The following is a 14638-nucleotide window of genomic DNA, read 5'->3' on the forward strand; positions in this document are numbered from 1 at the left end:
CAGATATAAAAACGAAGCTAAGGTGTAATAGCCCACCATCTCTGGCCTCATACAAACCGTTTAGGAAAAGGAAATGTAAACATCGAAAAAGTCCAGTAGAGCTAGAGAAAACTATGACATATGCGTCATAAAATAAGTTGTTTTGGGGCTGGGGATTTAGCTCAGTGGTAGAGCGCTTGCCTAGCAAGCGCAAGGCCCTGGGTTCGGTCCCCAGCTCCGAAAAAAAAGAAAAAAAAAGTTGTTTTGACTTTCTACAATTTAAATAATCAGAAGGTTGCCATTGAAGAGAAACAAACGGAGCCCAGGATATGTTAAATGGCTTATTTTACGTGCGAGAGACAGGAGGTTTAGCTCAGAGCAGTGCAGCCCACAGCCAATTACAAATACTAACCAAGATACAACAGCCACAAAACATAACTGATCTGAGGTGGGTTGAATTGTTATTGTGAAGGACTTTCACTGTCTGTTCCAATTGGAAGAACAGTGACAATTCCACCAGCAGCATGGATCCAAGAATCGTAGCCAAGAGGCCATTGCAGTTAGCCAGTTACCATTAGATCCTCTTCATTCAAGAAAGCGAAGGCTTCTGAAGTCAGCCAGCCTGGCTTTGAATGTCAAGTTGTGACCGTAGGTACATTACTTACCTCTGTTAAGTCTCTGTTTCCTCAGCATTAAAATGGGAATGGTAACAATGTGCCCCTCGCAGCGCTGTTTTAAAGCCTGAGGAAACTCTTAGGATTGTTATTCCCACAATTATTCGCCTAGGAATCACATGACTGGGGGTGGGGGGGTCCTGATGATTGTTGGCAGCTATGAAATAATTGATGGTGCTGAAGGTGATGGTAATGGTGACAATACCTTGTAGTGATGGTGACAGATGTTGGCTAAGCCAATTTCTCTCTCAATGCTTCAAAGGAGTCAACTAAGGAACATTCTTACTCTTCCAGCTCATCTCCAACTTCATCTCTCTCCACCTTGTTCTGTATTCTTGCCCTGGAGTAACCACCAACGTCCTAAACGCCCTTTATTTTAATCGTAGGTTGTGAAGACTTCATTAGCTTTGTGTTTGAATTTGGGAAGAGTTTGTGTTCTATGCATCTGACTGAAGACGAAATCGCATTGTTTTCTGCATTTGTACTGATGTCAGCAGGTAAGAAACACACAGAAGTAGAGTGGTTTCTGACTCGTCCAGGTACAGAGTGTTCTTAGGAGGCACAGGACTTGTTATGTGTTAGACGATATTTGAGGAGCTCCCAAGAGCAGCTGCCACCCTTACTAAATTTAAAGTTTTCCAAAGAATGCCCCTTCCTCTCACACACTACACAAGTCTTCTCTAAAGACCTGTGGGACTGAAAAGATGATCCAATGGGTGAGAGCTCTTGCCATGCAAACATGAGGCTCTCAGCACCCACATTAAAAAAAAAATAGGAAAAAAGGAAGCCATTGGGCATAGACACACATGAGTAAAAGTGAGCCTTGGAAGGTGACTGGAGGCCTTCAGGCTGCCAGTCCACATTTAAGTTCAGTGAGAGACCCTGTCTCAAGGGAATAAGGTGGAGAGTGATGGATCAGGACACCTGACATCTGGCCTCTACAAACATACACACACACACGTGTTTCCCTCTCAAACACACATAGAGATTCACACACAGAGAAAGAGACCTCATGACAGGCAGATAAAAGTATTAAGAAGTAATAGCTTAATAAAACCTTATCCAGTGCTAATTCCACATACCAGGACAAAGGACTTCGTAAAGTAGGGCTGCTCTTCTTAATGCCAGTCTCCAAGACAACATGCCTTTGTAAACACTGCCGTCCACAAGTCTTTCTGCATCCAATCTATTTGGGGAGCAGTCCTTTGCTTGGAATTTTCATACAAAGGCACTCCTAAATTAACAGCCCTTAAATCGTTTGACATTCTATTGACAGTTTGAGATGCCCTGGATGGAAAAGCAATTGCATTTCCAGGAAGGCCAATGGGACAGGTGGGGTTAGCGCCTGCGGAAACAGAATTATCAGAACGGTGTGGGGAGAATGGGGCTGTGCGGGTTCACTTGCAATCCTTTGGGTTCAGCCCTATAATTTAGCTGTCCTTTACAGAGTAAGTACCCTCTCTCCCAGTACCAGTGGCAGTAAAAAGATTTAACACCTTCGTGTCTGTGTCAGAGATTGCCTTTGCATCCTGCCGAAGCAAATTTCAAAAAGCGAAACTGACCTGTGAGTCTTTAAACACACACTGTAGCACAGTAAAGGATGCCTTGGTCAAGAAGAACATGGGTCTGACACTGTGTTGGAGGAACAGACTGAGTCTCATTTTTCCATGTTTAGATCGCTCCTGGCTTCAGGAAAAGGTAAAAATAGAAAAACTGCAACAGAAAATTCAGCTAGCCCTTCAACATGTCCTTCAGAAGAACCACCGAGAAGATGGAATTCTAACAAAGGTGAGATCCAGAGGGGCCTAGTTGCCTGGCCAGAAATATCCTCTTGTACAAATCTTGCTTACAAGTATCTTTAGAAGTCGCAAAAAAGCGTCAGCAGAGTGGCGCAGCGGGAGCGTGCTGGGCCCATAAGTCGCAAAAAAAGTATCAGCTTGGCACAAGCTACTGAGTCAGAAAATTCTGTTGAACCAAAACTCATCACCCAGGTTAGACTCTATTTAGTATAACTGATCACAAAGTTTCCTACAGTGATACGACAGTCTGGGGAAACTGCATTGTGTTACATGTTAATTAACATGCAAGTGCTCACAGAGACCAGAAGAGGGTGCCAGATCCTTTGGAATTGAAGTCATAGACAGCTGTAAGCTGACAAACTTTTGAGCTGAGAACCGACCTCTGGTCCTCGGCAAGAGCAGTGTATGCTCTTAATTGCTGAGCCATTTCTCCAGCCCACCACACCATGCTCCCCCCCCAAAAAAAAACCTTTTTTCATTTTCTTTTGCCAAGAACTAATCCTCTCAGGATCCTCTTCCTGTTCTTTAAACTTAAGCATTAAAAGAGGAGCAACATGCCGCACACTGACATAAAGCAGGAGTATCTTTAAATTCAGAAGGACGATTTGAAACTGAAAGACTAAAAGATCACCAAATATTCTGATGTTGGTTCTCTTCAATTCATTGTTATCAGCAGTACATTGCTTTCGGGATTTTATCGGTTCCCTGTTTCTGTGCTGTATCAAAAGCAGGAGGCTTCATTTTGGCTAATTATCTTTTGCAGCTAGGACGTAAGCTAGGTCTTTCGGTGTTGTTGCTTCTGGTGTTGGAAAAGGCAGCTTGGTTTTATTGTGCAAGAAGGTGATTGGGGATGTTTGGGGCTAAATTTCCTGCCTGATTGCTTCTGGGTTTTTGTTTTTTTGTTTGTTTTTTCTGATCATGTGGGTCATAGTAGAGAAACCGGGTGTGGTTTTGATTTTGTACCTGATTAGTGAGCAAGAGGGAATAGAAGGTCCCTTCTGCCCAAGTCTGAGGCCACCAAGAGGGCTATTATTATAGAGAGGGCCTGATGCAGACATCAGGGATCTATTGAAGACATTTCCTAGAGACAGAGACTGATCTGAAACCACAGGCAGCTGGCCTTTGTGTAATACAGCAGAGTTTACACACACCTTTGCAGGTCACTGCTGTTACCTTCAGCTGCCAGATGCTCATCTCCTGAGACCCTGAGTGGCTTGCCCGTAGAATTCACTCACACAGTCCGGGGAGAGGGCTAAAGAGGCTCAAGGTACTAGCGAGGTGATCTGAGTTTGACCCCCAGGACCCACAGGATAGTAAGAAGTTGCCCTCTGACCTACATACACACACACACACACACACACACACACACACACTCACACTGTGTGTGTGTGTGTGTATATATATATATGTATATGTGTGTGTGTATATATATGTATATATATACATGTATGTGTGTGTATATATATATATATATATATATATATATATATAGAGAGAGAGAGAGAGAGAGAGAGAGAGAGAGAGATGTAATTTTAAAAACTAAAACAAAAGAATTGACTCACACTCATTCTCATACAGTGTTTAATAGGCACTCCTCTCTCTCCGGCTGTAGGGCCTTTATGACCAGGGCTGCCACTCACCTACTTCTCCATCTGCAGACCTCTTCCTTTCCCACAGAGCTAGCCAGTGGGGCTCCAAAAAACAGGGAGTGATCTAGAACCTCATCTGGGCTCTAGCACTAGGGGAGGGGGGGAGCAAGAATACCTCCTTGGGTTAAATTCTTCATCTTCAAAATGTATTTGGTCTATTCCAAGCAAATTCTGACACAGGATCACCATTTATCTCTCCCTTCACTGGAAGCTTAGGCAGCATCAAGTGTGCCTCACCATGACAAGCAGTGTTGTGGAGGTCACCCTTACTCCTTGGTTTTTTACTCTCCTGACATCCTGTCCTTTCTCCTGCTTACAGCTAATATGCAAGGTGTCTACGTTAAGAGCCCTATGCGGACGACATACAGAAAAGCTAATGGCATTTAAAGCAATATACCCAGACATTGTGCGACTCCATTTTCCTCCGTTATACAAGGAATTGTTCACTTCAGAATTTGAGCCAGCAATGCAAATCGATGGGTAAATGTAGCGCCCGGGCACTTCTAGAACATCTGGAGTACAAACAGGAAAGTAAGAGAAAAATAAGAGAGGAAATAAAACAGTAACAACGAAGACAAATTTACCTGAGACACTTTCTATGGCCCTGCACAGCCCTGGAGCGCCAACACACTGCACAGACATCTTGTGGTGACCGGGGTTCAGGCACAAAGGGGAAACAATCAAAACCAATAAAAGCTGAACTTGTTTTGCTCACGCATATGATTTCCACTATGCCTACAGATGTGGACCCTTTTTCTGTCTCAACTTCTAGAGCGGTTGACCTCGGCATATAACAGGAGGAGGGTACTACGGTCGGAGGAGCCCCTTTTCTTACAGCTCACTGCCCACAGACTTACGGGTAACAGCAGAGTCCAGCGTTAATCGGTGACCCCGGTGTGTATGGCCAGAGTTACGGCGTTACTTTGCACAGCTTGCTTTTCTGTGTCATGAAGGAAGATTTTTTTGTTTCTCTCACCGATTATTGCCGGTCAGCAGGATGGCGTGGAAAGGGGCTCCATAAGCGCTCGCAACAATAGCATTATAATATATTACACAGGGTAAATGGGCATGAAGACTATATATAGCTAAAGAGATATTGTTTATATATTGTTTTAATTAATATAAAATGTAGTGACTGGCGTAGCTTTTCCTGTTGAATTGATAAGGCACTTTCCGTTTGCACCTTTTTGTTTTCCTTTAAATTAAATGCTAGCGTGTTCACTGTCGCCGTGTCGCATGTACACCAGAAACACAAGTTTAGCTGAGAAGGCTTGGAAGGAACGTCGGGAGGTATTTATGCTGCTGTTTACAAAAAAAGAAACAAAAACAAAAAAATTACTTTTAAAAGACTGGCTGGTCATATCCAGAAATGAACATGTTGGATTTTTTTTCCCCACCTGTAAATTTGGAATTAGTAAGGGACTGCTCCCTAAACCACACTTCGTTGTGCATGCAGTTGAGAATGGGTGTGTTTACGCTTCATCCAGAGTTGAAGGAGTGTCTGGTGCTGTGGGGCTTAAACCATGTGTGCATTTTTATTTATTTTATTTTTTTTCTTAAGTTTTTAAAATGCTACCTTTGGGAGGGAAAGGAGGAGAGGCTCACTTAAGTCAGTAGTCACAGGGACATAGCATCAACTTGCAGTTCTGATGCTTTCAAATTAGCAGCCAGAATATTTACTGGATTCCAGCTCTTATTTAGAAGGAGGACCCAAAGATTCTACCTGGAGCAGACACACACCCAACATGAAGCATTCGTTGAATGTCTTGTGTTCTTGGCATTGGGAGCCCTAAGAAGTCACCTCAGGGTAAACCGACCCTAGATTAACTGTCCCAGTTCTAGACTGCTGTTCTCTATTTTGGGGAGATGGTGGATGAAGAGGGAGGGAGACAGTGTTGAACCTAGTTCTGTGTTTAAGATCTGCCTCCCGAGTGGAGGCAGTGCCAGCTGCAGACATTTGTGTACCTTACTAGAAAACTGTGGACTGTAACTTATTTTATTAAATATATAAAGATAGTTTGGCTTTTGTGTTCAGGTAGAAGTGTTGAGGTATTGATTCATTTTGCATTTTTTTAAAAAAAGATAATCCCCAGTGGAAGGAGGAAGGAGCTTTCTTATGTTCATAGGTATGCATATTTTAAGACCAAGTGCCCTGGGATTACAGAGATGATGGTTCAGTGGTCAAGAGTGCTTATTGCTCTATCAGAGGACCAAAGCCTGGAACCCAGCAAGCAGATCAGGCACCTCACAAAAGCCTGTCACTCCAGCCCCAAGATTTCAGTGTCCCCTTCTGGCCTCTGTGGACACATGTGTATACACACATACACGCACATGCACACACACGTGCCCGCACATGAACACGTGCACTCACGCACACGTGTACACACGTACACGTACACACACACACACACACAGAGTAAGAGAAAAACGTAAAAAAGAAATTCTTAAAACCAAGTGCTCTTTTGAGAATTTAGGCATTTAGGAGATGACTTTGGTCACAAGATACTGGTCTGACATCAAAGACCATATCTGTAGAAAAAAAAAAGGGACATCTTCCATGGCACAAGGAACAGGGGGCACTTTTATGAACACCCAGATGCTTGCTCTGCCAATAGGGTCCTCCTTGACTCCTTTGTTATCATTTCTGCTCCTGCTGATGTCCGTCTGATGGGTTCCCAGGGCCAGCTTCCCAGAGCACTTCACAATCTTTAACTTCACTGACTTTCTGCCTTATTTACTGAGGGACTTGGAAAGTAGGAAGGAATTATTTGTACAGAAACATGTGGGGGAAGCCTAAATAACATCTAATTTTTTTTCAAAAACATAGTAAGGGTTTAACCATAAACAGGGGAGTGATATTTACTTAAATTTCTTACAAGCATAGAAAATTTTATGTGTTTATATGGAGAGGTTAGTGGTCAGCATATAGTATTTATATTTGGGCAAGAAGGGGTAAATCAAAATTTTATTTAAACATAGTTCCTTTAAAGATTAATAGTATTTATATTTTGAAAAGAGTACGGTTTTGTTATTTATTTGCCCTTTTTCTGTCGTTTCTCCTGTGTGAGGGAATGGTGTGAGGTTTGGGTTTGGGTTTTGTTTTTCCTTTCTTGTTTAGTCAGATTCACTAAATTTGGGGATAGATTTAGTAAAGTATATTAACTTCATTTTAACCAAAGCTTTCTGCATATGACCAGCCTCAGGTGCTATCGCACTAAAGAGCAACTGAACCCAATCCCAGTGTCCATGTGTGTGACTAAGGAGAGCTGGCTGAGCGTCTCTAAGGGTGTGAGAAAGAGAGCGAGAGCGTGATCTTGAACTTCAGAGAAATTCATTTTCCCAGGAAGGATTCTGTATGTACCTAATGCAGACACAAACACAAGATACTCTAATCTCAGTACTGTGCCATGGTGACATTGCTTTACAACACACCAGGAGAGAGCAGCATGATGGCTTCTGGGAGGGGTGGAGCTGGAGAGCCAGGCATGCTCTGAGGAACTGAGAGGACAACTGACTAGGACTTGTACCTAAGTTGAGTCCCAGGGAGTCCAGAACAGGATGTAAAACTTTGGCATTTCTTTTCTTCTTCCTGATCGTGTAGTGCCACCAGGCGGTTGATGGCACAGGATCTTGAGGCTTTGTTGTTCATGTCATTAAAGTTGCCTGAGCTTAAAAGGCTCCCCAGCCTCCTGGGGACTGAACCTTATTGTCCGCTCGGCTGCAAGAGCACCATCAGGTAACCTTTTCCTATAGAAGGTGAATGATGCTTCTGTACAGAATCCGAATGTTGTTACTGTGATATGCAAACAATCTAGGACATCGTGAGAAACAGGCCTTGGCCACAGAGAAACCCAAAGTGCAGTGGAAAGCACTTTTTGGACAGACCATAGATTGTGCTATGGCTATGAGTTTGGGTGTTTTGTTTTGTTTTGTTTTGAAAGCACTCAGTATTCTAATTTGTGTTAAATGGATTTGTTTTTCCCCAAAGTCTTTAACATCCTGATTCACCCTTCCTAACTTAGGAAAACATGACTTAAGACACTGCTTCTAAGTTTGGTTGTTCTTTAGCCAGTGGATACCAGATCTCTGTGAGTGGATAGGGGTGGGCTGAGGGTCAGGGGAGGAAGGAGCATGTTTGCCTGTGTGTGTGTGTGTGTGTGTGTGTGTGTGTGTGTCTTTTGTGTGTATGAAGTGTGTATGTTAGACCGCTTCTAGGCTACTAAGTGTCAATGGAAAAGAAAATGTATTCAAAATGCATAAATCAAAACTAGAAGATGGAAAAAAATGATTTATTCTATACAAAGCCTTGTCTGGACCACTCTAGAGAGACTTCTATTTTTTTAACCCTTCTATAAATATTTGATGGCACTAGAAATATTCCTGCAATAAAATGTGATTTGTGTAAAGAAAAAAAAAGATTTTGTAATGTGAAACAAAGAAAGAAAGTAATGTAATTTTCTAAAAAAAAAAATACAAACAAACAAACTTTGTATTATTTTCTTGATGGAATTTGCCTATCTGTCTTTGGAAAACTTTTTATTTCATTGAATGTGCCATAGTAGATGTACGTGGTTTTTTTTTGTTGTAGACTAAGGGATGGCTGTTTGTGTTCCGACATTCCAAAATGCAAAGCAACTTAGCAGAAGCCTTGCTGAGGTGGTTTCCGTAGGATGCAAGCGTCTCTCCTGTTGCTTGTTTGCACACGTCTTTTAATTCTTACCTAGTGCAATATCTGTACATAGAGCACTTGCCGGTGTACTTTGATCCCTCAGGGAAAAACACATATTTGTACAGTTGTTGGGTTCGTTTTGGTTTTTTTTTTTTTTGTTTTTTGGTTTTTTGTTAGTTTGTTTTTTTGACTTATTTTCCTTCTCTCTCTCTTTTTTTTTTTTTTTTTTTTTTTTTTTTTGGCTACGGAATGTCGATCGAATCACTTGTTATTGTTGAGAGGCAGCCAGATAATCAGCCTAAAGCCACTGTTTCAAACACCGATTGTTTGAGTCATGTCTTTCCAGTACTATTATTTTAAAATGATAATAATAATAATAATAATAAAAAGCTATTTTCTGACAGTTCTTTGTGCTGACTGGTGGAACACAAAAGGGTAAATAATAATAATGATGATGATGATAAGCACCTTATGGTTGACTTACTGTGAATGACAATCCATCTTGGTGTCAAGGACAGAGCCCTGTTGTCTGGAGTGGGGGCTGAGAGTCAGAAACACTGTGCTCAGGGAACTTCTAAAACTCTTAAAACAGGGTGGCCAGTGGACTGGGACAAATTGTGGTTTTACTATTAAAAACAACGATGGTAACAGTATCCCTCCAAGGCACAAGCGAACTGTAGAGAAGTGTCTGTCTGTCTGTCTGTCTGTGTGAATTCTTCACTGTCTCATCTTGTTGAGTTCAAAATTCCCGTGTTTCAAAACACGTTAACTCCTGAGGCTGTGTGAATGGAAGATGAATCCGGGAGTGACAGCCTGTCTGCTGTCCCCTCATAATTCAAATGCTCCTGTGAAACTCATCTGTAAACAATTTCACATTCTATGTGTTATGAATTTAAATGTTTTTAAACCAGCAGGAAGACCTACCTATCAGTGCAGTGGCCCACAACAGAGTCCTTCAGCGCTAGAAAACAGAGGGGTATTTCACTGTATTCTCCAGGGGCAAACCAAACCCCCATTGTGCAAAACAATCCCTATTCTGCATCCCTAGCATTTTTGATTTGTGGTGGTGGGGGTTGTTTGTTTTCCTGAAGAGCTGCCATTTAAAGACAAATTTGTCCCTGCGTGGCATAGCTTTAATTTAAGGGAGTCTCAGCTCAGAACCACAGTTAGTTCAGACGGTCCCATACACCACTTTCCATAAAGCCAAAGAAGCTCATTGTAACTAATGGTTCTGAGCCTCTTGCCCCATAGCACACACTTGGCAGAATTACATAGCTTCTTACTACAGTAAGCAAACTTGAGGTATGGGAAATCTGTCCATCAGGTGACAGTGATACCTCACACCTTGTTTTGAGTGTAGGTGACAGAAACCTCCCTCTTCCCCCTTTATCTCCCATACATGCATACACATGCATGTGATAGACATTCTTATACACCATCACAGGGCCACTAACAACTCAAAAAGCTGTGGTATAGAACCCTACAACAGCGGTCTTGTACTGTGGATCACATATGTGCCCAGAAATGCAGCTGCCACAATCAAATTCTGGTCAACGGTTGCTGTCTGTCATGCTGGTCCTTGCTGTATTCCCTAAACACTAATGCATGAAATGCTTCCATCGGCTCTGATGATAGGGACCATCCCACTGCTGTTTAACTAACGCAAAGACCAGCTATCAGTGTTTTCAAAAGCGATTGGCTGCACTTCTGTGTGTGTCTGCGCGTGTGCGCAAGCCCTGCACCTGTACGTGCTTGTATGTGATCAGTCTGTCAGACTCTCAAATTATTATTTTTTTAAACAAGCAGGAAGACTGGCTTCATACCAGGAAGCCACCATGAATGGGGGCAGAGCATGCTCGACCACAGCCTCAGAACTTAGAGCAATAAACACTATTCGAGTCGCTTACTTACTTGTAAATGGGTGACAGAATATTTGATCCAAATAGAAACCTTTTCCCAGGGTCTAGTGTGGAGAGTGGAGATGAATGTTTGGAAGAGATCCGTGTTCTCTGTTTACATCCAGTGTGTTTTGCCACATGAGCTGTCCCTATGCTTTTTCTTTGGTCCTTCTAGAAGCTAATGCCAGCCAGATAGCGGTTTGGCTTTATGGGCTGTGCGTGTCCTTGCATTGTTCCCCTAGAACAGCAGGCTTCTCTCCAGTGTTCCTGTGTGAGCCCTCTCATTCATTATGACTTGTGTGGAGGAGTAACTAATAAGATCATAATCACTCAACACAGTACACAGATAAATGCAGATACTTCTTGAGCAATATAGTGACTATGACTTCATACACACACACACACACACACACACACACACACACACACACACAATCTGTACGTACTGTACACATCTTCCTGAATCCCCAAGTCTCTGCTTCATCATAATGGTTTGAAATCTCATCTACAACAGTGGTGGCTGCTTTAGACAGTAGGACATTAGCTGGCTGCTTCTTTAAGTGTACCTGTATTATCTGCGTGCTTCTTTAAGTGTACCTGTACTGTCTGCGTGCTCCTTTTGCGGAGACAAGTTTTTGTATTGGATGTTTGGGCCAATGGGAGGCTTCAAGCTACAACATATTTTCCCAGTTTAAATATATTGAACTTATGACAAACCCCAGACAAGGCTTTTAATCTGTAAAGAACTGCAGTGTTGGGTGGTTTATTTACAAACCGTTTTCAATGTTGTCCATTTTTATGGCACCTTTAACAATATACTTGTTTCCAAAGTACAAAAAAAAATAGGTTAAATAATCTAGCCATAACTGAATGTCAAGCAATAAAACAGACGACTTTTGTGCATAGACTTTAAAAACTACAAATTTTAGACATCTGCATGTAAATGCAATCTCTTGTTTACTGCTTTCTTCAACTCAAGCAACAGATTCCTTATTTACTATTAACTTAAGAACTGGTAACGGCCTGTACACATTTTCTCTCCTACTCTTCTTTCAAATTTACCTTCACCCTGCTTTTGAGTCGTAATATTTAATGTTGTTCTGCACACCTCTATACAGTTAACTTTCTGGCTTTTGTTCTGTATAGATAAGAAGATGTTATATTATAAACAGCCTACTCAGTGCAAATATTTATCTGTTTATCAAATCCACAATATGCTGTGTAATACTGGTTTTCCTATATAATCTATTTTAGACATAGCTGTTTAGAACTAGAGTGTGCTATTTTTGTGTTTTTCTGATGTGTGGTGCTAGATAAGTTACTTTTGTGAACAAAAAAAAATCCCTTTTATTCCTAGACAAAACCACCTTTGGGTCTTGTTAATTTCACTGAGTATAACTATATATTTGTATATATATACATATATATATATCTATATATATATCTACCTGTACCCAACTGGCAACTGTATCAGAGTGCTAGATTTGGGACATGCTTTTCTCTTTAAATACATAATATCATTATATAAATTATTCTAGAGTGTATTTAATTAGGATAAAATTACTTCCTTAGTGTGGATATTTGACATGTTGGGTAAATTTGTTCATAAATATAGACATGGAAAACTGTTACCATTTATTTCAGTGTGTTGCTCAGCTCATCACATCTCCTGAGCTGAAAAATAATTTGACGGGCCTTGATCCCAAAGCAACAATCTTGTTCAGTGGAGAAATCCTTTCTTCCCTTACTGGGAACTCTGTAATTGGCACCTGACTGGACTGTACATTTAACTTCTCGTATAGATAATATGTGGAATATTCATGGAAGATTGCTAGGACCCTAGGCCATTCACCTCATCTGAGTCACAAGATGTATAAGCATATACATTGGGATAAATGTAAATTCAACAAGGGACGATGTTCTAATATGACAACCAGTTCTGTGAACTGAGTGGAGGACCTTTGCTTTAAAACTTGTTTAATGATGAGCTGAGTAAACACTCTGACATCTTTCCCCAAGAGTGATTGGCATTGTTAAAGTTGTACATCAAATAGCTCACTAAGGATGTAATTAGCCTTCTTAAATATTGATTAGAATTGTTCTGTAATATTACTGAATTTGTAAGATCTTTAGCAAAGATTTTTGAGCAATTTATAAACATAGAGCAAACGTTTCTGTTTATTGCACTTTTTGTAACTGAAGGTGATAATTTCTCAAGTCACAATTAGTGAACCCCATGCATCCCACTGCATCCTTACCCACCATGCTGGACAGTCTCCATTTTTATTGCTATCCCCTTGGTTTTTCAATGCAATCAGGTGGTTAAAGAAAGTTGATGAGAACAATTGACTTTTTAAAGTGAATTTGTTACAATTTAGAGAGAAATCTCTTTTAATGCAATCATGCCATTCCTTAACTGTCTAGCTTGAAGAGAGATTGAAACTTTTGTTTGATTGATGGATGGATCGATTGACTGGTTTGTTTTTTTTTTGTTTTTTGTTTTTTTGTTTTTTTGCACAGTTTAGTATCCCAAGCTTCCCTAGGGCAGTGATTTTTCTCTCTTTGTACTTGCACATGGCCAGCAAATGTCAACACTAGATAACTGTTTAAAATGACAGGTGTGCCCACAACTAAAACACTCCCCAAACCAGGGTGTTTTTGGCAAACGGATCAAGCATGCAATGTCTTACAGTTAACCATTATAAACAAGTCTAAGAGTCACACTGTCCTCCTGGAGGACATGAAACGCTGAGTCTACTTGTGTGTGGGTCTCCAGGATCCAGCACACAAATGTCACACAACTCTACGAGTGACAAGACTGGCCTGCTGTGCATAGTCATGAAAGTCTGGAAGCAGCGATGCTGAGCCTGTAGCTAAGACGCTGTCTCTTCTGTGTACAGGATGTAAAGCTTCTTTCTCTGTCACACTAGAAATGCAAACCATTTACGGGATTCCTAAGAACCATAATATGGACCTAAACTTTGCTAATGATCTTTCCTAGAGGCTCATCCCACTTTTCACTGACATTGGGTTTTCTTTTCACAGTCCTCTCTCTACAGTCGTAGATCGCTTATTCCCAGCTGTTTATTTTATTGAGTCCTGAATTTAAAGAAAAAATATTTTGATTCATTTTGTAAATACAAGCTGTAAAAAAAAAGAGAGATTTAATGTTGTCTTTTAAATACTCCAATTTTCATTCTAATATGGATGTTGTTATATTGTACTTAGAAACTGTACCTTTAACATTACAGTACCTTTATTAAAAGTGCATTGAACACATCAATTTTAGATGTGCTTTGTGTGCTATTATCCTATAATAAAACTTCAGCTTCTAATGGAACACTTGTCTCCCATTTCTTCCTTACCGGCTGGCACTGTGTACTTTCCTAACTGAACAGCTGATAAGTATGAGTATCACATCATTTTAATGGTACAACAAAATTATTGTGATTTTTAGAATAATATCAAAAAACCTCTTAGGGAGTGTAAATGTATAAGAGTGTGTGTGTGTGTGTTCCTCAGTGGGATCTGGGCCTCATGAAGTAGACTAGGCTGAGTGGCCAGAGAGCCCCAGGGATCCTCTGTCCCTGCCTCCTCAGCACTGGGATAACAAATGTGTACTACCAGCCACATCAAGAATCGTATGTTCATATTCAGTACCAAACCCAGGCCCTTATTGCTGAAGTGGCAAGCACTTTAAGGTGTGGGGTTTTGTTTGTTTGACATATGGCCCAGGACAGTCTAGGGCTCCCTGCAATCCTCCTGCTTCAGCTGTTGTGTACGTATGCATATTTTAAAATATCCTGAAGCCAGAATACAGTGTCTTTGTGTGTTGACACACACACACACACAACACTCTAAGCATTTTTATAAGTAAGGGATGTTCCATAAATATCTGACCTGGTCTGAAATTTGATTTCATGTAAGAAAATCATCCCCCATCTTTTTCTTCCCAAGTATGTAAACAAAG

At 41.0% G+C, this 14638-nt stretch overlaps 1 protein-coding gene across 7 annotated transcripts in view; it reads left to right on the top strand.

Annotated features, from left to right (window-relative positions):
* The window catches only part of Rora (RAR-related orphan receptor A), a 733322-nt gene extending 719314 nt beyond the window's left edge, over window positions 1–14008 (top strand). For all 7 annotated transcript variants that reach the window (NM_001427367.2, XM_087561152.1, XM_087561156.1 and 4 more), the window contains 3 exon segments: window positions 1040–1150; window positions 2329–2441; window positions 4421–14008. In NM_001427367.2, coding sequence (NP_001414296.1) covers window positions 1040–1150; window positions 2329–2441; window positions 4421–4585 — 389 coding nt within the window. In that variant the 3' untranslated portion in view covers window positions 4586–14008.
* Window positions 14009–14638: the final 630 nt, after the last annotated feature.

This window comes from Rattus norvegicus, chromosome 8, assembly GCF_021556685.1.
Source record: "Rattus norvegicus strain SHRSP/BbbUtx chromosome 8, alternate assembly SHRSP_T2T, whole genome shotgun sequence".
Classification (NCBI taxonomy): domain Eukaryota; kingdom Metazoa; phylum Chordata; class Mammalia; order Rodentia; family Muridae; genus Rattus; species Rattus norvegicus.